General features: G+C 36.2%; 1 protein-coding gene across 9 annotated transcripts in view; it reads left to right on the plus strand.

Annotated features, from left to right (window-relative positions):
- The window catches only part of PCNX1 (pecanex 1), a 90011-nt gene that overhangs the window by 49521 nt on the left and 13943 nt on the right, over positions 1-26547 (plus strand). For 8 of the 9 annotated variants that reach the window (XM_039705576.1, XM_039705570.1, XM_039705571.1 and 5 more), the window contains 19 exons: positions 1019-1190; positions 4722-4832; positions 5296-5387; positions 6641-6750; positions 8343-8448; positions 10251-10343; positions 11860-12010; positions 13537-13678; positions 15031-15208; positions 15595-15703; positions 16297-16426; positions 17380-17438; positions 18901-19116; positions 19493-19746; positions 20691-20921; positions 22239-22339; positions 23535-23685; positions 25516-25746; positions 26118-26392. In XM_039705576.1, the coding sequence (XP_039561510.1) occupies positions 1019-1190; positions 4722-4832; positions 5296-5387; positions 6641-6750; positions 8343-8448; positions 10251-10343; positions 11860-12010; positions 13537-13678; positions 15031-15208; positions 15595-15703; positions 16297-16426; positions 17380-17438; positions 18901-19116; positions 19493-19746; positions 20691-20921; positions 22239-22339; positions 23535-23685; positions 25516-25746; positions 26118-26392 (2912 nt within the window). Of the gene's footprint in view, positions 1-1018; positions 1191-4721; positions 4833-5295; positions 5388-6640; positions 6751-8342; positions 8449-10250; positions 10344-11859; positions 12011-13536; positions 13679-15030; positions 15209-15594; positions 15704-16296; positions 16427-17379; positions 17439-18267; positions 18327-18900; positions 19117-19492; positions 19747-20690; positions 20922-22238; positions 22340-23534; positions 23686-25515; positions 25747-26117; positions 26393-26547 lie in introns of all 9 variants that reach the window. The other variant, XM_039705568.1, reaches the window with a different exon arrangement.

Consider the following 26547-nt stretch of genomic DNA (forward strand, 5'->3'; position numbering starts at 1 on the left):
CTCCCACAGAGAATTAATCATTTTCGTGTGATTTTTCTGGCATTTCTCCTGTGTTCCTTCTTACAAGGCACAAAAGGCTTGTAATTGTCTTAGTGTGTGAGAAGGGACCTGACACTTTCCCCCTGCTGTACTTTTTGTATTTAGCAAATCATGTCCTCCTGTTCTGAGCTTAGCTTTCACTAGGGAGCCATGTCATGATAAGCTTTTTGAGGAGTCTCTACTATTCTAGCAATTGTACTGAGAAGTATTCTTAATGATGTAATTTGCTCTGCTGGTATGATCTGATACAGCTTTGATGTTCTGTTTTAGTCTTGTAGATCATTCAGTTGTCCTAGTGTGCACACTGCTTTATTTTTTCACTCTAATAAGCTGAGTTTGCAATGCTTTAGTGAACATTAATGTTTGAGCACAGACATGTTAATGTTCTGGTATTGCACAGTATGTTTATATTCTGTTGTGCATCTCCTAGTTTGCCAAGACAAAATATATGTCCTATATAAGATGATGTCCTATATAAGGTGTTTAAAAGCATTATTGCTCTGCAGCAAGTCATTATTTTTGTGTAAGAAGTTGTATTTTGATGAACACCTATATATATTGTTCCCCCATCCAGCAGAAGCAGTATCTAAGTAATAAACTTTAATCCCTTTTTCCTTAAAACTGATTTATTCTCAGTTGCTTACAAAGCCTAGTCAGAGCTTCTCTAGCATTTAGTACTGCAAGCAACATAGCATAAAATATAGCTGAGACTAAGGATATATATAGCTTAGTCTAACTTAATCTAACTGTTGTGTCCTTGTTATATCAAAGCCACAAAAAGCACAGACTGGTATCACTGCAAGGCAAGGCTTTAGGGATTTTATGAAGAAAACTTTAGGCTATGGTGAGGTCACAGTATATTAGTTGATGACCAGTGATTAATTTTGATTCTGATGGTATCTGTAGCAGAAAAGTAAAAGTTACTTTTTCCACTAATAATGAACAAATGTTGGTGGTTTTGTGGTTTCTTTTTAAACAGGGTCACAATCGTATCATAGCCTATAGTAGGCCTGTATATTTCTGTTTGTGTTGTGGTCTGATTTGGCTGTTGGATTATGGCAGCAGAAACATATCTACAACAAGATTCAGGTTGTATGGAATGGCTTTCACCAACCCATTGCTGCTGCTGTCAGCCAGGGACTTAGTTATAGGTGAGTAGCTTTTTAATGGATTTGAATTGTTTGCTTTACAACAGTAGAACTTTAGGGGAACATTTTCCCCTTCTGTAGCTTTTCTGTAACAAATGGCAGAGATGCCCTCTACTAAAATTTTTCATTATCTAGTATCTTAGCCCTTATCCTTGAACTTGCTTATTTAACTTGGATCTGCATACACTTCCCTTTGCTGGGACCTAGCTGCTCAGTAGTTAAAACAACATTTTGATTTGGACTCTTTCACACTCTCTGGAGGGGCTTGTGGCAAATAAGTAGGAGCTCTCTTAAGTCAGGTTATTTGTATTTAGCAATTGGGCAGAACAGTACAGACACAATTTTAAAAAACATGATACACAGGTTAAATCTTATTTAATGTGCTTCTTCTCAGAACAGGCCTATCAGCAATCAGCAGTACCAAAAATACAATTTTTGAGCTGCATTTCCATTTTGAGGTAATCTCATTGTTTTCTGAGCAGCACAGTGTATAAAAAATACTGATGACATTTAACTCTATTACCCCCCTAAATCTAATGAAAAAATGAACAACATAAACTCCAAAACAACAATCCTTTTCCCTGTTATAAAAATAATAACAGCCCTGTAGTCTCAAACAGAGCCCATAGAAAGGAGAGCGAGACATAAACATTTGAAGACCATCTTATCATGGGAACTTTATGTATTGCTTTAATGGAACAAAGTTATTTGGATGATCTTCTATGGATCCCTGCTTTGGGTGGGGTAAGAAAACCATTCATCTAAACTGAATGCACTTGCTTTTCAGTTGTATCAAAATACCTGTGTGTGAAAGACTCCAGCAGTTAAATGTTACATCTCTGTGCCCCCAGACCATTTTCTATCCAAGAAAAATGAGAAATTGGTCTCAGTGTGGGTTTTTTAAAATTTTAATTTATTAATAAGAATTACTGACTGAAGCATTTAGGGTGTTAGTTTTTATTACTTGATTTTAGGAACATCCTGTATTTTATGCCTCATTCTGCTTCCTTCTTCAACTTTCTCTGCTAATAACTCTGGATTTAAATACCCAGAGGAAAAATGTCTGAGCTGCATATTTATGAACAGAAATTGTCCAGACATTTTCAAAGGTGCTTTTTGAACAAATTCTTTGGTTCCCTTCATGTACTGGCATACTTGATTCTGTGTGAGTAATTAAAAAAGAAGATAGAAGATACTTTTGACTCATTCACGATAAAAAACTAGCTTAATTTCTCTTGATAATGCTCAATCAGTTTTTGAAGTATTTTCTTCCCTTTTCTACCATGTGGAACCATTGCCATAACTACACTCATATCCCCATAACATAATACATAAATGTACATGGAGGTGGTATGTCCTCCTGTGGAAGTGAGGTACTTTTTAAAAGTACTGAAGAGTGAGTCTTTACCAGTTCTAAAAGATATGGTGGCATTTTCACCAGGCCATGTCCATCTTGACATTAGCTTTTAAAACTTCTTAGTTCAAAAGTTCTGAGCGGGTTTTGATCCTTGTGTATTTTACTCTTCTTCTCAGGTATCTTGCAGCAGCATATGTTTTATATTTCTTAGCAGTTCTTCCAATTAAAAAATCAAATTACCAGAACAGCTTAAAGCCCACTCCCCCACAAAAAAACTCAAAACAAAACAACTCCCCCAACAATAAAAAAACCAAACCAAACCCAAAGCAAAACTCCAAAAACCAACATGATAAAGCACCAAACAAAAAAACCACCCCGCCAACCTGCTCTGCACATCCGACCCCACTCCCCACATGATACACTTGCCCTTGGAGCAGCTCTTAATGTTGCTGAAGCACTGTTTCAAAAAGCTTTGTGTGTGCTGCAGACCAGGCTGGCTGCTAGCAAACATACTTTGTTAGGTAAAAATCTCAGCTGCCTTTTTTCCTGTTCCCAGGCAAAGAAACTGGAAGAAACAGGTACAGGGCAAGGTGAACTTTGTATTTAGATAATGTAAATGTTGTCTCCTTGCCAACAGACAAGTGAGGACTAGCATAAATGCTTTATTTTGTGTTCCACCTATTGCACTTAATCAATTGCTCTAAATCTACTCCACATTTATAGTAATTATTTTATCTTTTCACCTACTTGGTCACTGCTAGAAAACAAGGATGTTATGGTTTGTAAAAGCATCATAAATATTGGCTTTTTGTTGGACTAGTCTTTAAAAATTGTGTGTTCCCAGATCTGTGTAGTAGTTTTGTTTCTAATGGGCCCAAGACAGTCTAGATTACAGACTTTTGGGAAACAACTTTTTAACCTGTTAGTGACAGAATATTGTGTTTGCCCTCTGTGTTGTCTTCCTTGAGTAATGATTTGAAACAGAGGTTTGTCTTGAGAAGTCTGATAAAGTATTTTCTTCAGATATTGAAGAGCTGGTCTGTAGTCCTATATTTTCTAATTAGTGTCAGTAAAAATACAGGATTCATTGTTTTTCCCAGGCTTGCAACCTGCATGTTTTTAAATTATATTGTTGTTTAGCATTGCTATGGAGTTGGGAAAAAAATCAGGTTCTCATTATCTGTCTCACTGTAGTTATTTCTCGTGTGATGTCCTTCAGTGTCCAACCCTTCTGTGCATTTAAAATTAGAAAATTAAATTTGAGACTTGTGGTGTTTTACAAGATACTTTAAAGTCTGTTTCTTCTTTTGGTCACTGAAGCTACAAGTCAATAAGATGGGAGAAAATCCTGCCTAAACTGCCAGATTGTGTCTGCTAGGGTTATTTTTGTTATTTGATCCTTCTATCCTTTAGAATTTAGAGCTTAAAACTTGTAATCTGCTGTTTCCTGTGAATTAGATCTGAACTGCTATATCTGCATATTGTAGATTATTTCTGCATCTTTTATTCTTTGGGATGGAAAGTAAATTATATGCACACGTGGAGACATAACCATTTTCTGTATTGAAATTAGGTGGCATTCATTTATCTTTGTGTTCTGAAATCCTGTAATTTGCAGGTGATTTCATCATTCATACAGTTGTCTGTTCTTGTTGAAAAAACCCAAACAGAAAACGCAGTCATTTAGGATTGGAATGTTCAGAAGTGGTGTGGGAAAATGGGGAAACTTGTCAGATACTATTAGTAGCAGAAAGCCTGGAGGTGGAGTGCTTGGCCTCCCGTATGTCAGAGTGGCTGGTGTTAGGTTGCTCCTGCAACTCCAGACGGGCAATTAGTCTTACATGCAGTGAGTGAAAACTTACAAGTCTGATCTGTAAACACTCCTGGCTGATCTTTGCTAAATAAAAATGGAAAGCCTGAATTGGCTTGTGTCCATGTCTACAGCAATTAAAAGGAAAGTACTATTGATTTGTATGACCTATGTATTCAGTCAGTTCTGAGTCACTGAAGTAGGACTTTACATAATATGTATTTTCCTTAGAAATTTATAATAGAAATACTTAAATCATCTTGGGTTTAAATGGGGTGTGTGATACCCTAGAACTTAAACTGAAAAAAATATTACCATGCTATTTTTTTCATATTCACCATTTTTTAAACTTTTTTTTTTTCTGTAGTGTTTACACTATGTTTCCCTATAGTATTCTTCATTGGTCTCCTGCCTCAGGTGAATACATTTGTGATGTATCTCTGTGAACAGCTGGACATTCATGTCTTTGGTGGCAATGGTGAGTGCTGTGTTTTTTCAGTGGCAAAAGTATGAGATGTGGAGCAGCCAAGATCAGTATCTTAGCTAAAAAATTTAGTGGCTACACTATTTTCATTCCTACCCTCTAAACATAGAATACTTTAATTGTGTTTTTAAAAAGCCTAAAAGTCTTCTGATTGATTTTTGAGAAATAGAATTACTGGCCTAGTAAGTTTGTCACTTCTTCATCAACTGGTTTCTCTTGCAGTTAACTATTCCTATGGTAAAGCTGTTCAATAACTAAGGAGATTAAAAAAGCCACAAAAATGCTTTAATAAAAATTATTTGTAAGGGAAAATGCAAGTAGCTGCTCTGGTTTGAATTATTTATTTTTTTTTCATCAGAGGAAACTAGAGGGCTGATACCTTAAACAAATTGAAGTATTTTGTATTCTAACTTCAGAAGATAACCATGTTTTTTCTTTTCATTTCTATAATATTCAGCTACCACAAGCCTGCTTGCAGCACTTTACAGTTTTATCTGTAGTATTGTGGCAGTTGCATTGTTGTATGGACTGTGCTATGGTGCCCTGAAGGTGAGAAAAACTTTATGCACAGTAAACATATTTTAGGGTTTGTTCTCTGCTTCTTTCTGTATTAAGTAACTAAAGTATGCAACTACTGAACTAGAAATATTAGTTTGATTTACTAGGGTTTTATTCTTGCTTAGCTGTGATGTCAATAGAGGAGATGTAATGCAGGAACAAAATAGATTTTTTTGCTTTTAAAGGTGTGTGATTTGTGCCTGCTCTAATGGGCTTTTTTGATTGAAAACACATGACATTTACTATCATTTCTATTCTATATCAATTCTTGAAAATGTCATGCAAGAGACTTGTTTCTAGCAGAGTCTGCATGTACTTCTATGTTAACCTCTCAAAGTGGCTTGTGTAAGTTTTTTCTGGTGCTGCAAAAGTGAAATAGTATTTTCTAATTAATATTTATTTGAGAAGAAACCAAGAAATAGTTTGTAGTGTTAAAGTGAAGGTATGTGCCTATCTGAAGGGGAGAGTTAAAGAGTTGGCTTCTCAAGGAACCCCCATACACCGCCCCACACCCACCCTGTTTTCATTGCTTGAAATGTTGTTTGGAAGCAGTATGGAGTGTGATGCTGGTTCTGTTTATTCATTTCAGGTATTTGTCAGTAATCAGACATGCTCAGTTTACAGTGAATTGTAGCATGTGTGGGTCCAACTGAGATTTAGCTGGCTTTTCCATTTTATCACAGAGAGTAGAAGGTTCCTAGAGGGGTTACTCCCATGATACTATCACCTGCAGGACATGATTAGCTTTCTGAGAATTTGTGCATTTGTCTCATTAGCTTTTGGTAAACACATCCATTTAAGACAAACAAGCTTTAGCAAGGAATAACTCTTTCATCTTTGTAGATCCAGTGCAGATCAGGAAAACCCAAATAAAGCCACTGTTTAATCTGCATTCAACATATTAGGAAAAATAAGTCTTGAGTTGAGTACATGTAACATTCAAAATTAAGAAGTGACTAAATACAGCTCTTAAGAGCCTGTGATCTCAAGGAATGCAGGAAATGTTTCATAAAGGTTATGAGAAATAATGACTGTTTAATGATTAAGATGGTGTAGACTTGAGGGATGTACACTGTGCTAGTGTTTCTGATCTATAATTAGACATAGGTAAAGGTGGAGCAATGTTTTTGTACAAAAAGCCCTGGTTTATTTTTGTGGAGTTGTTAATTACATAATTTTTGTATGTCAGGTAAAGTGGTGTGTACTTTGTCTCCTTTTTAGTAACATGTTGTTTCTGTCTCCAGGATTCCTGGGATGGGCAGCATATTCCAGTTCTCTTCTCCATATTTTGTGGTTTGTTAGTGGCAATATCGTATCATCTCAGCAGACAAAGCAGTGACCCTTCTGTACTTTTGTAAGTGACCCAGTTTGTATCTCTTCCTCAATGAAGAAGCAAGTTGCAAGGAAAAACTACAAATAATGTTACTACTTAGTAGTGTTTGAACTTGTACTCACCAGCACTAATCAAAACCAGTATATTCTTGGTTCAAATTCTTAGAAATTCTCACATTTTGCATCTAGTTTATTCTCTAACAATGACCTTTTTTGTGACTTGTGGTAAATCACTTTCATGCCAAAATCTGATTTAACTGCCTGCTGATTTTCTCCAAAATGTCAGTCAGGTGCCATCTTTTTGTGTTTAAAGAGGTGCTCAAGGCACTGGTTTAAGCTGGGGGACTTCTTGAATACTTCCACTTCATTTGTTGATGTATTCTTATATTGAATGTGTGCTCCAAGCACTTGATGAAATAATTGTCTTAAATTATAAGGATATGTTTTCATGACAAGTATTCCCATATAGCATGCGGAAACAGGTGTTCATGTTATTCTGTGCTGGAATAGAGATCTGATGCTGAGGGTGTTTGATTCAGTTAATAGCGATACATTTAAAACAAAATAGTTCCAGTAGGAGAAGCACCTCCCCCAGAACAGCCAATAATAGCTCAGCCACATACCTAGGTGAGGCAGAGCTTGAACTTGTATTTAAATGTAGCCATAACGTTGGATGAATTTGATAAATAGTGGCTTGGAGTAGATAGTGAAGGACCTCCTCTGTGAACAACAAAACTAATGATTCATGAGTGTTTACACTAGAGGAAATTTCTTATCTTTGGGTTGACCACTAAACCTTGTCCAATTACTCTTAGTTCAGTTGATATGAGGTTCTTTTTCCTGGATACTTGTTCTTTTGTTCTTTCAAAAAACTAAAGCCTGGATGGTCATGTTTGACTGTGGCACAGTTAAGCATTGTAATGCATTGCAATATGTAATTTCCTTTGAAGATGTAGGGCTCATTCAGATCAGGTGATCTTCCTGTCCATAAAATGAAATAATGTTTGTGCACTTTGTAGGGTGTTGTAAAAAAAAATCACACTGAGAGGTTGTGAGACAGCTTGTTATGACTAGTAACATTGCACATGGGCTTCTAAAAGCTTAGGTGTAAGGTTTTTGAGCTTTAGTATCAGCAAGGCTGCTAAGAATTTAGAAGTTTGGTCAGTATGGCTAATTCATTAATTAAACAGGCTAGAATAGGTTTCTTTTGTTGTTTCTGTTGAATTAAACCAAAGAATTAATGGTTTTTTAAATGACATTGCCAAATGGACTACTTCCGAATTTTGCACATTTCTGTTCAGTTATTTATGAGTTCAAGTTTTGTTTCATGAATGCTCGATTTCACTTAAAATTCAGTTCAGTGCTGCTACTAGAGAAACTGCAGTTTGAACATCTGGCTGCTGCTCTTTAATAGTCACTGTTCTGCACACCAGAGAAATAATTATTTTATAAAGTTTGAATCTCTGTAATTCACTCAGCTATGTGAAAACACTGATGTACCAAAATTAATTTTTTGTGGTCAATATGTAATAGAACTTCTGACTCTGTTATTATTATAAAACCACATAGAACAAGACATGCTTTTCAGTGGGATTTTTTTGTCTTTCTTTTAAGCTCTTTAGTGCAATCAAAATTTTTTCCTAATTCTGAAGACAAAAACCCTGAAGATCCTCTGTCTGAAGTAAAAGATCCTTTACCTGAGAAGCTTAGAAATTCTGTGGTAAGTAGGCTTTTTTATAATTTTTCAAATTCCATTTAAGCATTTGCTTTGTGCTGGTTTATGTATCATCCGTCCAGATCTTCTTAGATCACACTTGTCACTTAGCATGGTTCTAGTTAGAGTGGATATCACAACATTTCCTTTCAATCTGCAGCTGAACTCATGTGCTACACCTACGAGTATAATGCTGAAATTGCAATTTTAAGTTATTTAAGAGCAGAGAGAGTTGGAATTCCCTAGTGTGGACTCAGTGAAGTATCACTGAGGATCTTCTATTTATCTCATGGATAATAATAGATGATGTTTGTTTTTGTGTAGAAGTTAGTGGGAAAGAGTTAATGGTGGCAAAACTATATTAACTCAGTGTTTCTAATAATTATGAGGAAGAGCTTTGTGTTTGCTGTTCCAGAAGTGGAAATTAAAAATTGAAATATTTGGGGGGTTTTTGTGGTTTGTTTGGGTGGTCTAAATTGTTTTGTTTACTTTCTTTGGAAGCAAATGTAACCTTTCCATTTACTTAAACACTACTTTGAATTTTTAGTACAAATGCACTCTAAATATTTATGGGAGTAGGAATATTTAAACATTATTCTTTTTGACAATGTAGAAGTGAGAGACTTAAGAAGCTTAGTATGTTTAACTTGTACAAAAGAAGCTTGAATATTCATTTAGCGTTGTGTAGGGCTCAGCTTTAGGCTGAGCTGTATAGTTGGGTTTTTCATAATACCGCAGTTAGAAGCATGATGAGGTGCAGTGTGTGGAAATTGTAAATAAATATTTAGCGCAGAGAAACTGCAATTATTTTAACATTTAGCAGGAAAGAGTTACGATAGGAGCTACAAGCTCCTCTTTAGCTCTCAAACCGTGGTGTTAGTCTCCAAGGGGGCAGAGGAGCTGAGGATTTTGATAGTCTTTCTTACTGTGGTTTTTAAAATCAGGACACTGATGAAAAAAAACAGTAAGTTGTAGCCCAAGAAGTTAAGGCTTTGCAGCAATAATTGCTGTGTGTAATTATTTGGCCAATTTTGGAGTAGATAATCCTTTAATGATTTTCTGGGCTGGAAATATTGATGCTGTTTTTACAGAGTGGGAGTAAGCCTAAACTTGAGGCTTCGACTTGCAAGGGCCCTAAGTACGCATTGCCCCCTTGTGGCTGAGCCTGGCATTACTAGTCTTGGGGCTGAGCCTGGCATTACTAGTCTTGAGGCGGGGCTTGCCGGTATCACTGGCTTGTTTTCATTTTTTAGGAGTAATGGAAAATTCAGACTTGTTCCTCGGTGTTATTCCAAAGCTCTCCTGTAGCCTTCTGCAAAGAAGGCAGAAAAGGGTTAAAGAGCCTGGTTGTTTCACCTGGTTGGTAGCTTGGCCTCAGCAGCATTCTTCCAGGGCTCTTAATTGCCTTATAGCTTAAACACTTCTTAGATTATAAATGGGAAATTTGATTGTCCCTTCCAGTGCTTTGATCAGGGGATCCTTACACCACATCACAGTCCAGGACTAGAGAATACATTTGATATCTTTTTTTGTCTTGCCCCACTATGAGTCTTTCCCTTTCACTTAGCTGAACTGATGCTCTTAGCTTTAAGGTTTATCTTGTGAAATTTCAAATAACTTCAGTGGAAGTAGTTAACACTAGCATAATTTAAAAAATCTTTAATCAGTTTCATTGTTACTGCATTTGTGTATTAAGCAGGTATTGAAAGGCTACACTCAGTATCTTGGGGATATTTTCCAACTTTAATGATTCTAAGAGGTCAGTCAAAGCAGATATTTTCTAAAATTATTTTATTTTGACTCCACAGAGTGAACGATTGCAGTCTGACCTGATAGTGTGTATAGTCATTGGTGTCCTCTATTTTGCAATTCACGTCAGTACAGTATTTACAGTTTTACAGGTAAGACATTACCTCGTGTCTTCAATTTGCCTTCTGCATGCAAATACTGTGGTGTGATATAAAGTGTATTCTGGTAGCTCACTGAGTCTTCTGGCTAATTTTAGATGGTATTTAAACATACAGAGTGATAAGTGCATGACTGACTGAAGGTCTTCACTTTTAGGTGCTCAAAAGATCATCTTCTTAGCTCTTTCCTAGTTTTGTCCTATGTTTTAGACTTTCACTATAGCCTCTGACACAAAACATCCTCTTTTGAGTCATCAATCTCAAATAGTGTCAGAATTGTTTTGAAATAAGGAAAAATGAAACTCTAAAAAATGTTTAAAATGTTTAGTGCTTAAAGTTTGAGGGGCTGAACCTTGACTCAGCAGTTCCATGCTGGCATGGCTCTTTGTAGACTATAGTATAGGGCAGTAAGCCTTTACTGGAATGATTATTTACAGGATTTCAAAGGTCATTTGAGTTTCAAGTTTTTGACTTGTCAGTGTAGCTAGTACTTTGGATACTTGTAATGTGTGTATGTAGCTCTTGATGAAAATGGCATGGGACTAGATCCTGTGCTTCAGTTTAAGTAAAGCATTTCCCTCAAGAGCTGCAGTTACTGAGTTTCTTATTTTGGTATTCCTATTATGGAACCATTGACTAGCTTATGAATAGCCTTATGTAAGGCAAATGAAAATTTCTGACCTGTATTTTAGAATACAGGCTGCTTAAAGTAAGAAACTAATTTTAAAAAGCATATGCATTTAGGTAATTTCATGTCTTTATGTTGTAGTGCATTACTTAAGCAAGTGTACCTGTGTTTTCTGAGGAAAATATCCCTTCTATTATTGTGTAGCTGGATTTCAGCACTGCACCTGAATGTTGCTTTCCCCCATGTTTGAGAGACTTGGCTGTATGCTCTTCACCAGTTGTATATTTCAATAGGTTTGGGGTTCATGGAATTCACAAAGCTTATGACAAGTTAATGCAATCACAATTTTGCAATTATCTAGACTTACGTAGAAATTTAGAGAAAATTTTAATGTGTAGAAAGCATTATTGTGAAATCCAACCATCATCTCTTGTTAATTGTACAGTATTTTTTTACTTCTGTGGAAGGGATTGGTCTAGTGGGAGGCTTCTTGCCTTCTCAAGTGAATGTGAAACTAATGATTTGCTTATACCTCCTTTTATCTAGCAGATGGAAATGTAAATTGCGTTCAGCCTTTAGAGAATAATACCTTTATAAAATGAAATGCATATGGGTCAGAAGCAATGGACTGTGAAAGAATATTGGTGTACTGTTTTTACTTGAAAGTACCTTTCACCTTAGTGAAAATTTGTTAGATACAAAGGGGTTTTTTTCCTCACAGGATTTCTTGTTTTATCTTAAAATTGGTAGTACAGTTTCTCATGAAGAGATACATTAGTATTGCAGGAGCACCTGCCCATATGCTGGAAAATACACTAGCAAAGTAATATTTTATTTTGTTTATAAAGCACAAATCTTAATTTCTTCAATTCTTCTTTTTAGCCTATTTTAAGTTATGTTCTCTATGCATTGGTGGGTACGGTGGGCTTTGTGACCCATTATGTTCTGCCTCAGCTCCGAAAGCAGCTTCCTTGGCATTGCTTTTCTCACCCGCTGCTGAAAACCAAGGAATACCATCAGTTTGAAGTCCGGAGTAAGTATTGTCTGTAACACTTCCTTGAACTTGCTGTCGCTGCTGACCAGTTTGTGTTACCTACTGATACACTTAATTTCTTTACTCTTCTCACCACTGGAATTTTATTACGTCTGATCTATAAATGTATTTGTTTCTCAGTTCGTCATGCTTTGATTCTGTGGCATTTTAACTGATGATGATAATATGAGTGTTAACATTATCTCAGAGCAGTTCCATTAAAGCATAGTCTTCAAAATCTTGAGTGGCAGAGTTTGTGCTTGTGATTGCCTCAATGATTTTTCATAAAGATCAAGTGTGTTTCACTATGCATTTCCTCAACATAGCAAATTTTCAGAGGTTTTAGAGGATTAGCTGTGGTGAATGCTGGTGGAGACTTGATCCTGGCACTGATTTGGTTTTTAATAGTATTGTTGACATGTTTAACAACAGAAAATAGCATGAGTGGTCAACTGATAGATGAAGACACCAAGGAACTAGTCTTATAACTTGATCTGCTTAGATATGTGCTTGCAGCTTGTGCTAAAGCCTGTGTTTTCATGGAATCTTTCCCCAGAGATGCAGAAGAGATGAAGTTACACTGTTTATCAGTTTTCCAGAATGTTTTGGTAGATTTTGGGGACTTGACTGTTGGAATGTTTTTGTTGTTAACAGTGGACTTAAGAAACTCCTGTCTAAAGTGGAAACAACTGAAACCTTTTTGTTTTTTCTTTTGAAATAGTTGTCAAAACAAGAGAGCATTCTGCTGCTTTCAGGAGCAATTATCAGAATTGATTTGCAAACTTTCTACCTTTGTAGCAGCAATTCAGTGTGGTCTTTTTGTTTGATGTCTGACTTGTGGGATTTTTTTTTCCCAGTGACTGCATGTAAAGATGGATAAAATGAATAGCAATTGTAGTATGATGTCAGACTTTATCTAGAAAAGTGCAACTGTATGCCTGAAGTCTTTAATCTGTAAAACTAGAAAAGCTACAGTTGGTGTCCTTTATGTATGCATCAATGTTTACCACAACTTCTGACATTAAATCTCCTAGCCTATATTGTAGAACAAATTTTTTTATCTTAATTTGCAATAATTTGAAACACACCTTACAATTCTTGGAGAGGTTTAAAAGAAGTTGCTCAAGTGACAGACATTTGTGTTGGTGGGCTCTTCTGTATTGTAGAGTTGTAAACCAGGAGTCCTGCAGATTGAATAGGGTTGAAAAACATCCTTTTGTGTGAGATAAAAGGCATCATTTCAAACAGCTTCACCGATAGCAATGTTGAAATTATTGAAGAGATGGAACCCAGTTTGTTTCCTTCTGTGTACAGTAAGCAAGTAGCTCCTGTTGTTGTGTGAACAGTGCAAAAACTCTACTGGCACTACTGACAGGAACTTCTCTTTATTTTGCTTAAATAAAACTACCAAAGTCCATTGTAAGAAACCAGTTATTCCAAGCTGATTGGATGAAGAGTCTTATTTTGTAACCAGACGGTTTTGATTTCACAGTGCCATCTGACTTCTTTTTAATATATCTTTACAGATGCTGCGCATGTTATGTGGTTTGAGAAACTTCACATTTGGCTCCTTTTTGTAGAGAAGAATGTTATCTATCCACTGATAGTCCTCAATGAGCTTAGTAGCAGCGCTAAGAATATTGCTAGTCCAAAGAAACTGGATACTGAGTAAGTAGAAAAGGCTATGAAGTAATCTTGAGTATGTCTGCTGTGGTGGGAAATTAAATAGTGACTTCTGGCGTCAAGACAGAACACCTTAATAGTATTGTCTTAAGAGTAAGGCAAGGAATAAACAAAGCTTTTCTTTATTTGAAAGCCTGTATAAAGCTAACTGATTGGAGTATTACACTGTTAAACAGGACACTCCTGCAAAGATAAATAATTCAGCTCTTAGCATACACTGTGAAGATGACATGTTGTGGAATTACCTAGTACTGCAATAAGTTTGCTTGTTGAACTATGGAGTCTATAATATGATTATCCAGATGGCAATGTCAAGACAGTGTTGATATGTTCTGGTAGTTTATCAGATGTAAATTTCAGACTTGTTCTCCGAGTTGGTGTGCCAGTGTGCTGCCCCTCTGCCCCTTTCTTCTCGCATCAAGGAATTCCCCAGGCTTCCTAGCCCCTAAGTATAATCCATATCCAGATGGAATTGCACACTGCTTCTTAAATTGAGTCTTCGTTATAATCCCTTGAGCAGTGTATCTGACTATCTCAGCAAATGATAGCTCAATAATAAGCCCTGCATTTTTTGCCTCCAAGAAACAGTAACCAGATGTCTTTTTTGGATTTGAAATTCTATTCATTTAGAACAAAAGAGTATAAATATTGAAATTAAACAGAAAATATTTTGGGAGGCAAGTTGTTAGATTAATTTTGTAGGGTGGTGTGTGGCTTTTTTGGCTTTCTTAATTTTAATCCTTGCATCTAGTAAGTTCTTGCTTTGGGCTCATTATCACAGTCACTATGAGACCTTTGGGGGAATGTTGCCATTATGTTACTGTAACTTCTTTTTTTAATAACCCTTTGATATGTCAGTTGCTATGTCTGAAAAAAATTGCTGTTCCCTCAATAGAAATTAGAGCAGTATAGCTGTGCAGGAAATGATAATCCAGTGTTCATTAACATCCTCTTGATGATTAATCTATCATTTTTGCATTTTAGTATTCATAACCTAAATTAAAGACCAGGTATCTCTTCAGACCACAAGGATATTTCATCTCCTAATTTTTTTTTTTAGTGGCATGCTTAGAAATAATCTTGAATATTGACTGACTTGAGAGTACTGATGAAAAGATTTAGATAGTAACCTTTTTTAAAAAAAATTAGAAGTTGTCTTAAAAAAAAAAGAAAAAAACAAACAAATCATTAACAACCCCTTGCCCCCAATTCCAAAAGTTCCAAATTCCAAATCAAAGTTTGAAAATATTGGTATTGCATGACAGCACAGCTTAAGTGGTCTTTAAACCCCTTTCAGGTAACAGGTAATAACTGTTTTGTGTGACTTCCTTACACAGGTTGGGTGCTTTAATGATCACAATAGCTGGCTTGAAGTTACTGCGTTCATCATTCAGTAGCCCAACGTGCCAGTATGTCACTGTTATTTTCACAGTGCTCTTCTTTACTTTTGATTACAAAAGTTTTACTGAGACCATGCTGCTAGATCTCTTCTTCATGTCCATACTCTTCAGCAAGGTAACTTTTAACTCTATTTTTAGGTGTTTCAGTTCATCCAAAGGGGAAAACAGATGGATAGTCCTATCTGATAGGTAATCTTGAAGATTCTCAGTCTTTTGTACTGTAATAGATATGCTGTAAGGCAGCTAATACTTCTCTTTCCCAAAACATTTGTTTGCTTGAGAAACCACATGCAACTTTCTAAACATCTCATGAGTTTGTACGTAGAACAATCAAGTGCATCTTATGTTACTTGCTTTTATAATGACATCTTTTTTTGAAGTCTCAAAGCTTCTGGTAGATCAATTAGAACTTCAGGATAATCAGTAAATTCCTCAGGATGCAAGGCATGTTGATTGTTAGCGAAAACACTGAATTGTTTTTCTCTTTTTTTTCCCCTGTAGCTTTGGGAACTCTTTTATAAATTGAGATTTGTATATACCTACATTGCTCCCTGGCAGATCACATGGGGATCTGCCTTCCATGCTTTTGCCCAGCCCTTTGCTGTGCCACGTATCCTTTGAAAATGCAAACCTTCTGAAGGCATGTATTTATTACTTCTGAGTACTGCATTATAATGGATTCTGTGTTATGGGGTAAAACTCCTGAAGGAACAGGTTTGTCTAGTGAGTATTTACAAAGAAGCTGTGCACACTTTCTGCCTTGTTGCAATGCTGTGAATTATATGGTAATGGCAGGAATAGCATCCTGATGTAAGAAAAACATGGACCAGAAATAATTCTGAAAATCACATTATTTTTCTTTTGTTAGTCATTCCCTTTTACAGGAGTCACTCATGGTTTTAGTCCTTGAGTTTTCATTTTACACTTCTGTAGGCTGGTTTGAATGGAGTGTTGAGTTAGTATTTTCAGCTGAATTTTTGGAATGACTGTCGTGTCTAGTGCCAGATTTCCATCTATTTCTGTTTTTAAAAACAAAAAATAATCCCCTTATAGCTGGAAATACTACAGACATCTTTGCTGCATAGAAATTCATAAAGGTCTTGTTTTGCTCTTCATTGGTGTTGCTGTCTGTATTGATCACAATCACAGAAGCTAAAAAACAGTAGTTGTTGCTTTGCTTTCCTTAATTCTCTTATCCTACAGATTCTGCCATGTTGTTTGTCCAAGCAGTTGTGTCAGCTTTCTTCTCTACTCCACTGAATCCTTTTCTGGGAAGTGCAATATTCATCACTTCATATGCCAGGCCTGTCAAATTCTGGGAAAGAGACTACAAGTAGGTGAAACAAAAAAGTTTTAAATAATTTGTTTTTAATAGACTAGGTATGTCTGAAATGTTGGTTTGGGGTGTTTGGTTGGGTTTTTTTTAACTTGTGAATTTCTGCAATCGTTTTCCTCCAGAGAAAACTAGTATAAAGCACTGAAAGTTTTCACTGAACTTGTTTCTGAAATATTGTAGCAGCTGTTTCTTACACTAGGATCATTTGCTTCAGCTGCTTAAGCAATTTCTCCATAGTGGTGTGCCATTCTGGTGTTTTAAAACATGGAATTTATGGTATTGTGAAGTGCAATTTTAATCAGAAAGTGAGTTTATGTATAAAAAGGTTTTGAGGAACAGTTCATAGGTGTATTTTACGTGTGTTCGTTATTGTTCTGCTCACAGCAGAACTGGCTGACTTAATACAAAAATATTTCAAAGTAAGTGGTTTTTTTTGTTCAAGGTGGGATCAGTAGTAAAAGAATCTGGTTAGAATGTATCTTTTTGTTTTATTTCTCTTAAGCTCCCTTTTGCTGATAGTGTATCAGACTAATAAAATATTATTTAAAAAGTGTCGGACAAGTTGAATGGATATTTCTGGTATTTCTTATTTCCCTTTTAACATTAGAACAGTTTAAAATTTAATGTTCCAAATCTTAGATTAAAGCATTATAGTTGTAATTTCAGATAATGAAAGAACTGTCTAAAAATTAATCTTTCACTAAAGTCTACTGAAATATTAGCTGGGATGATTTAATTGGTTTTAATTTATTCTCACATCTAAAATTTGATACCTAAGAAAATGTATACACTTTGATCTAAACTGCAAGATTATTCCATCTGCACTATTGGGCAGTAAATAGCTGGGCTATTTACTGTAGACAAAAAGTACTTTTGCATATGAGAAGAGCAGAAAATATGCATCTAAAATTATTTTAAAATAACTTTATGCTTTATTTTATTCTTTTCAGCACAAAACGTGTGGATCATTCAAATACTAGACTGGCTTCACAGCTGGATCGGAATCCAGGTAGCTCTCCTAGCTAGATTTTGGTAGCTGGTTTGGAGTTTTGGGGGGGCATTTGGGAAGTGGGTTGGTGGGTTTCTTTTTTTTTTTTTATTTCAAAGTAAGTGGGTTTTTTTTAGTTCAAGATGGGATTTGTAGTAAAAGAATCTTCAGGTCAGAATGTTTCTTTTTGTTTCATTTCTCTTACACTATCAGCAAAAGGGAGCTTATCAGACTAATAAAATATTACATAAAAAGTGTAGGATAAGTTGTATGGATATTTCTGGTATTTCTTATTTCCCTTTTAACATTAGAACAGTTTAAAATTTGTTTTTTTTGTTCAAGGTGGGATCAGTAGTAAAAGAATCTGGTTAGAATGTATCTTTTTGTTTTATTTCTCTTAAGCTCCCTTTTGCTGATAGTGTATCAGACTAATAAAATATTATTTAAAAAGTGTCGGACAAGTTGAATGGATATTTCTGGTATTTCTTATTTCCCTTTTAACATTAGAACAGTTTAAAATTTAATGTTCCAAATCTTAGATTAAAGCATTATAGTTGTAATTTCAGATAATGAAAGAACTGTCTAAAAATTAATCTTTCACTAAAGTCTACTGAAATATTAGCTGGGATGATTTAATTGGTTTTAATTTATTCTCACATCTAAAATTTGATACCTAAGAAAATGTATACACTTTGATCTAAACTGCAAGATTATTCCATCTGCACTATTGGGCAGTAAATAGCTGGGCTATTTACTGTAGACAAAAAGTACTTTTGCATATGAGAAGAGCAGAAAATATGCATCTAAAATTATTTTAAAATAACTTTATGCTTTATTTTATTCTTTTCAGCACAAAACGTGTGGATCATTCAAATACTAGACTGGCTTCACAGCTGGATCGGAATCCAGGTAGCTCTCCTAGCTAGATTTTGGTAGCTGGTTTGGAGTTTTGGGGGGGCATTTGGGAAGTGGGTTGGTGGGTTTCTTTTTTTTTTTTAGGGCGAGTTTTCTTATAGTGGCTTTATTTTCAAATGTAAATGGCTTTTTATTGGATTTTTATAGGATTCATGATCACTTTGCCCTCTGATCTTTTCTAACCATGCCAACATCTGTCACTCCATCTACTGTTAATTTTTCTTCTGTGATCTTTCTTGCTTTATTCTTCAGGCTCTCCCATAAGTTTTTTGATTTCACTCTTAGGTTTGTGTTCTTGCTTTACCTTTTTATTTGTAATTGTAGCAGGCATTAAGCTGTTTTGCTTTTTATTCTTCAGTAATTTAAAAAGTACCAAGTATTGTTCGAGGGTGTCTCAATGTCATGGTAATGAGTACAACAGACATCACTGAGATATGTCTGTGCTCCATTTGCTTTTGCACTTTATTATCTTGAATAGATTGATGGGAGGTGCATGAGTGGAACTGAAGGAATAATTTGAAAAATGGAGGAGCGACTATGAAAAAACCTAAATCCAATCTTCCTGCAGGTTCAGATGACAACAACCTGAATTCTATCTTCTATGAGCATTTAACCCGTTCCCTTCAGCACAGCTTATGTGGAGACTTGTTGCTGGGTCGCTGGGGAAACTACAGTACTGGGGACTGCTTCATCCTAGCCTCTGACTACCTCAATGCACTAGTACACCTTATAGAGATAGGAAACGGCTTGGTCACCTTCCAGCTGAGGGGGCTTGAATTCAGAGGTGAGTGTCTTAGATGTCCATAGCTGTCTACACTAAAAAGTAGGCTTCTACTTCAGAAACTGAAGTTGTTTTCAGTTCTATCCTGTTAATAAATTGCTTTGAAAATAGGCTGCAGGGCCTCTTCTTGCTCCTGTCACTTGATGCTAAGTCCCTCTTTCCATTTTAGTGCAACGTGGCTTCTTGTTAGTGAAACCTAACTAAAATGGGATCCTAGAGTGATAAATTAAGCTATCTAAATATTTTGTGTTTGTTGGTGGATAGTTCACTTAGTGTTAAAAGAATTTACTGGAAATAGGTTGAATTTTAAAGTCTTCCAAACAGAAAGCAATCATGTAAAGCATTCAACTCTTTCTTCCTTCCTCTGTTTTCTTCTAAGGAACTTATTGTCAGCAACGAGAAGTAGAGGCCATCACTGAAGGTGTAGAGGAAGATGAAGGTTTTTGTTGCTGTGAACCAGGCCACCTTCCTCACATGCTTTCCTTTAATGCAGCCTTTGGGCAGCGTTGGCTGGCTTGGGAAGTGCTTGTAACAAAGTATGTTCTGGAGGGTTACAGCATCACTGACAACAGTGCAGCTTCCATGCTCCAAGTCTTTGATCTCCGGAAAATTCTCACCACTTACTATGTGAAGGTGTGGCTCGGCTCAGTGCAGCCCGTGGGGGGAGGCCGGCTGGGAACTGCTCCATGTCTTGAACCCATAATGTCTGTCACATGAGGATCATAGGGTGAGGTGATAATTACAGATGTATGAGCACCTTCTGCAAAGGAGGACAGTTTGTTGTACTGGTGGTGACTCAGTAGTCCAGCACATAAGCAGGACAATGACCCTGTACTCCAGATCAGAGAGAGGACACCTCCTAGCTGAAGCTGGAATAGGAACTTCAAAAATGTTACCCAAATACAATACCTGTGTTATAAAAGACAGTTGGTTGGTTAGTTTCTTTAGAGAAAGCCAAGCTGCTTTTGGTCTTCATAAGCTGTCCAAACCCATCTTTAGTTCTTAAAAAAGAAACAAGCCCTCTCTTCCAATTCTAAGATGACTGTAGCCTCAGATCCTTTCAGGTAATCAGTGTACTAATAGAGATTTTTCATAAGCTACTCTTTGGGAGCTGAAAATTTTCAGGTTAATATATTTCCAAGATACTTACTCACACATACACACAAGTTGTGTTCCCTAGCACAGTGATCTTAAACTGTTTTGTGTTTTAGATTTTTTTTAAATTTAAATTTCTTTAGAAATTCTGTATCTAAGCCTCTGTGTTAACTAAATAAAATTTCTATGTATTTATTTTCTGCAAAAATTACAGTGAGGATCCTATCCCATCCTTTTTTTTCTTTCCTTATTCCTTCAGTGTAGGCTACAGAAATCCTGACAGTCTTTGAAAAATACTCCTACACACCACCTGTATTGTGTTTTCTATGCAAATCTGTTGTACCTGTGAGCAATATAACTGCTACTGTGTATCAGTTCTGTTAATTTTCACCAAAAAAATTCAAATAAGTTGAAACATTGAAATTGACTGGGTTATTTTAAATTGCAGTATTGACTCATAGTTTTAACTGCTACTGTTTCAGGGAATCATCTATTATGTCACAACATCCCCCAAGCTAGAGGAATGGTTAGCTAATGAGACAATGCAGGAGGGGCTGCGGCTGTGCACAGACCGCAATTATGTGGATGTAGACCCAACATTTAACCCCAATATCGATGAGGACTATGACCACCGTCTGGCAGGGATCTCACGAGAGAGCTTCTGTATGATATATTTGAACTGGATAGAATATTGCTGCTCTCGAAGAGAAAAGGTAAGGATGGTGTCACTTTTTTCCTGTTGGTTTGACTAGCAGATGGGTTTAATGCTGATTTTTAAAACAAATATGTATAATTAAAGTATTTTGATTAAAATTATTTTGATCTTCCAGTTCTGAGATGTGAATTTAATAGATTCTGTAAGTAGTGCACGGTTTAACCATTTCATTAATGAATTTTATTTGCCAGCTCAAATCAAACAGTTGAATCTTAGACATCTACATGCAGAGGGGTATGTCTGCAGAATTGATGTTTCGTACTTAGATATCAGTGTTCACAAATCAACCCTAACTTAAACAACAAAACAAAAATCCCTAAAACCCAAGATCCCCATTTCCAGCTTAAACTCACTCCTCCTTTCTCAGTGATCACATAATACCATTTCCTTGGACCACTGGAATTGTTGGCTTGTGTAGACAATCATCCTACATTTAACCTTTTCTTCTTTCCACAATCCTTCCACCTTTTAAATAGGCATATTAGTATGTTTGTATGGAATGAGGAATTGAGGAATGCCTTGACTTTACTGTTTACAAAATAACTGTGTCAAAATAGCTTTGCCTTTGAGAATAAGCGGAAATTGATTGAGGTTAAAGGGACAGGAATATAATTGGAATTTATGTGTTTAATGAGGGATCCAAGACTTAAGGGTTCAGTTTTGCTTTGGAGGTAAAAGATCTGTTAAAGCCTATCTTAACAGAGGTAAGACTTAGTGTCCTGTGGTCAAAGGACAAACAACAGCCAAAGAAAATTATGAAACATGAAATATTTTGTTTATGTATTGAAAATCAGACTTAATCACTTAATTGAATGATGCCATTTGCTAGGGCATTATATACCCTGGCTATACTACTGGCCTTGAACTGAGGGTAAGTCTCCCCTAACTAATCCCTTGACTAAAGCTGTAGTCCAGGGAAGTTGTCAGGTAAATCAGGCTTAAATACTCCTAACTAGTGATAACCCACTGTATTCACAGAAAAATTTTTGTCTAAACCCTATAATTTAGCTGATCAGCAGTTTGCCTGCAAGATACACACCATGAGGAATGTAGCATGCATCTGTTTAGCTTAGTTTCTTATTTCATATAATCATATATGTGTGTTCACCTTTACAAGTATTCTTAAATACTTGTAAAACTCTTGCTCAGACTTTGAATCAGAATTGTTTTTTTAAGAGTGACTACTGTGGTAGGCACCTACACACACTTGAGAACTGCTGTGTTTGGGTCTTTTTACTACTGGCAGAATCTTCCTTTGCAGTGGCCATTTCTTTTTTCCATTCACCTAACTTATTTTTTCTTTTGTTCTTGCAAGCCACTGGATTCAAGTAAAGACTCACCCCTAGTGACACTGTGTTATGGACTGTGTGTTCTGGGGCGAAGAGCATTGGGAACAGCTTCACATCATATGTCTAGGTAATAAAATGTTGCTGCTGTAAGTTTCCTATCCTCAAAATCCTTCTGAGTTCTTAGATTAGGTTTTAGATGAGTTTCTTTTCATCAAAGAAATAGATAATTAATGCCATCTTGCAATAAACTGGGCAAATGTGCTATGTAACTTCTCTTCATTACAACAGCCAGTGAAACGTAACTAAAGAAGAGCAGATGAGGGAGGACTTGCAGCTAAGCATATTGTTTTGTTGAGCTAATTCAAGATGGGAGTTCTGGTATGGGTAAGGACTGGTTATAACCAGTTTAGAACTGAGTTCTAAAAGTAAGCTCCATTTCTTGCACCAACTAGATGTCCTATATGGAAGTTAGGGGAAAAAGAGAAAAGTTCCTTAAAATAAAAAACTGATGTGTCTTGGTGGATGTTAGATGAGACCATTGTGGTAAATATCACAGTAGGTGGCCCTTTAGCAAGCAGTTGTGTTTCGTACAAATTTTCCGTTCAAATCTGTTGTCATATGGCAACTTTCTTGCAGACTGACAGCCTCAATTTTAGAAAGCAAATGTAAAATACAGCTGTAATATTCAGGAAATCACAGGGTGATGGCTTGAAAAGAAGCATAATTGGATGTGGAAGCTATTGGTTAGCTGGATGCTGACTGTAAAACCTGTTCTGCTTCAATTTCAGGACAACTGTTGATTAATTGCTCTAAGTACCAGTCAATTGCCTCTTGAAGGTTGTATATATATGGATTTGCAAGATTTATCAGAACATATATGATTCTTCACTCTTAATGTAGCTTAGTAATTGAAAACAGTGTCTTTTAAGTGTGAAAAGTTAACAACATTTTCATTTTGTAATAAAGCATTGACAGCTGAAGTTGGATACCCTCTTTAATTGGTCTGTTGTGTTATATATCCTGAAAAGTTTTGCCTTTAAAAATCTTCAAAAGAAATCAGGCACTCCTCATGATACTTGTTTGCTTTAGTCCATGTAAATAGTCTGTTGCATGTATAGTTTGTCCATTACCTGTTCAGTGCAGGTAGACATCTGCTGTACTAAATTTTTTTACACACACATCTTTTCCCTGTCTTTGCTTACCTTGGTAGAGAAGAATTGTGTGCCTTTCTGTGCAGCTCCGTAGTTTCTTTTCAGTGATGATAAGTGGGTATGTACTTCTGTTAATATTTGGGTTGTTTTCATTTTTTTCCCCCTCAACAGTAACCTGGAATCCTTCTTGTATGGCCTGCATGCCCTATTTAAGGGTGACTTCCGTATATCTTCAATTAGAGATGAATGGATCTTTGCTGACATGGAACTACTGAGGAAAGTAGTGGTCCCTGGAATACGGATGTCACTGAAGCTACATCAAGTGAGAGATTACACAGAAAGATGTGTCCAGTTTTTTATTTATGTGCATTTTTTCTTTTAAAAATTAGAGGCTGGGAGAGAGGAAAAAGGATGGGAATAAAAGGACTGTGATAGAAATTGACTACTGAAAAGGAGGGACTACTGTGTCTTGTCCTTTGATTTATTACAGCTTTTGTGGAAGGTGGTACAGAGGAAAAGGGAATGCTGTTTATGCTCAGAGCTTGAAAATTACATTAACTGTAGATCAGAGAACATGTCAAGTCCTGTTTCATACCTATCTAGAGATTTCCCTTATGAACAGCTTCTCTGATATTTTCTTTCTTCCTTCCCTACACATGGGTTTAAAAGTTATGCTTTCAAAGCTGCATAGTCCTCTCCTCCAGTGGGAGTTGTTTTCCTTGTTTTTTACTTTGAAGTGTTGTAATCACAGGTTTCAGGTGAGAATGAGAAGGTTGCTTTTCCATAAGCTGAAATTAGAGTTTGTCTTTGTAGTGAAGTGTGGGTGAAGAGGAATGATCTCAAATTCTGTCCAGTGCATGTAACAATTCAGCAAGTACAAGAAAACATGTACTTAGTGATAAGCACTCTGTAAGAGGTGGGAAGTGTTGGTACTCAGGAAGAATAGATTGCTTGAAAATCATAAGTAAACAAATCTTATCAATTCAGCAAGTACAAGAAACATGTACTTAGTGATAAGCACTCTGTGGGAAGTGTTGGTACTCAGGAAGAATAGATTGCTTGAAAATCATAAGTAAACAAATCTTAGTTGCAGTTTAAAAATTAATGATAAAGGTTTCTTTTTTTGCCTTCATTACAGTCTGGAGTCTCCCAAAACTAGCAGTGATTGAATTAACTTATTCGTGTAAGGCAAACTTTCTGAATCTAGGAGAATGTGTGTGATAGGAGTACCAACAGCAAAGCAGAATAATTACCAAATCACTGTTGAAACCAGCAGAAGTACCACTTGAACAACTCTGTGTTCTCAGAGGGCTGCTGTGCAAAATGGGTTTGATTGAAGTCAGAGAATGAAGAGTGAGAGAAAAACAGGTCACACTAACAGCAAAAAAAATACAAGTTCTGAACATTATTCTCTTATCTGCGAAAGACTATTTAATTCACTTGCAGTGCATCAACATACCCAGGCTTCAGTCAGTGTGGAAATTTAGCTGTTAACCACAATCCTTTTTTACCCAGAAACTACTCTTACTCAATACTGAATTGAACTTGCAGATTTTGTGTTTTCTGTGGTGTTTTGAAGTTTTTATTTGACTGGCAGTAAAGTAAGTTGTCTTTATAGTAATGTAAGTTGTCTTGATGCTGAAGAAATTTGTTATCAAGTATTAATGTGAACTTTTTAATAGTAAATATTGTTTTTCTTCTTATTGCTATTTTCATATAGTACAGTTTTAGTGAATAGTCAGTGTTTTGCTTAAGAGTGTTTTACAGTTGGAGGCTTATGAATGAGAAAAAAAGCTAAAACTAAAAAGCTTCTGCCAACAGTATAAATAAATATAAATCTAGTGTAAAATTCATCTAGAAATTTACTTAAATCAGTGATAGGCAGGTCCTTCTAATCATTTTGGTTTTGAGTTGAAAAAGAAGCAAATACAAGCAAACAGAACCAATCTATTGTAAAAGAAGTCATCTTTAACCGTGTTCTAAAGTAGGTATTTGATACTTTTGATGGCTAACTTTGTGTAATGCACTGAACATTTAAAAAGTTTGAGGTGGGAAATGTTCTGGTTTTATATGTAGTTACATCTGAAATATTAATCATAGTTACACCTGAAATATTAATCATACTTTAATGAACATGTATTATTGGAAACAGGATCACTTCACTTCTCCAGATGAATACGATGATCCTTCTGTCCTTTATGAAGCTATAACAACTCATGAAGAAAATCTAGTTATAGCACATGAAGGGGACCCTGCTTGGCGAAGTGCAGTTCTTTCCAATTCTCCATCCCTTCTTGCTCTGCGCCACGTGATGGACGATGGCACCAATGAATATAAAATCATTATGCTCAATAAGCGCTATCTCAGTTTCAGGGTCATTAAGGTAAGCTTTGTGTATGTTTCACAGTGTGACAGCAAGTTGGGGTGTATTTTAATAACTATACCAAACTGCTGCCTCACTGAAATCTTTACTGTTTTGTTATTAATAGGACTGGTTCTTCTCATGCAGTGCAAGTATTGTATCAGAAAATCAGTTCATTCTCACTTATTTCTCATCCCATTCTTAAGTTTTTTTATCCTCACCATTGCAGCCTGTGTCCCTAAGTTCAGCCTGTAAATGAGCTGCGTGTGAATGCTGACAGTTCTGCAGTGCAACACTGCATGTGCTCACGAAAGCTTTGGTATAACACAGCAGTCACCACATGCTCTCATTGCTTCCCTTTCTGACACAGCCTCTCTTCTTGGCTTTTGCAGGTCAATAAGGAGTGTGTACGTGGCCTGTGGGCAGGACAACAGCAGGAGCTTGTCTTCCTGCGTAATCGTAATCCAGAAAGAGGAAGTATCCAAAATGCTAAACAAGCTCTGAGGAACATGATCAACTCTTCTTGTGACCAGCCAATTGGATACCCAATCTATGTCTCACCTTTGACTACTTCCTATTCAGATAGTCATGAGCAGCTAAAGGACATTCTTGGGGGAGCCATCAGCTTAGGAAACATCAGAAACTTCATAGTGTCTACATGGCACAGGTGAGCTGAGGAAAGGGGTCCTTGTTAGGTTCTCATTAGTGTTGTGTTCATGCTCTCATATTCCATTAACTAGTTTTGCACAGGCTCAACACAGCATAATTTATAATATTCAGTCACATTAAAATAAATAAACCTTGACTCTTATTTTAGGCACA

Source organism: Passer montanus, unplaced genomic scaffold, assembly GCF_014805655.1.
Source record: "Passer montanus isolate IOZ18808 unplaced genomic scaffold, ASM1480565v1 scaffold18, whole genome shotgun sequence".
NCBI classification, from domain to species: Eukaryota; Metazoa; Chordata; class Aves; order Passeriformes; family Passeridae; genus Passer; species Passer montanus.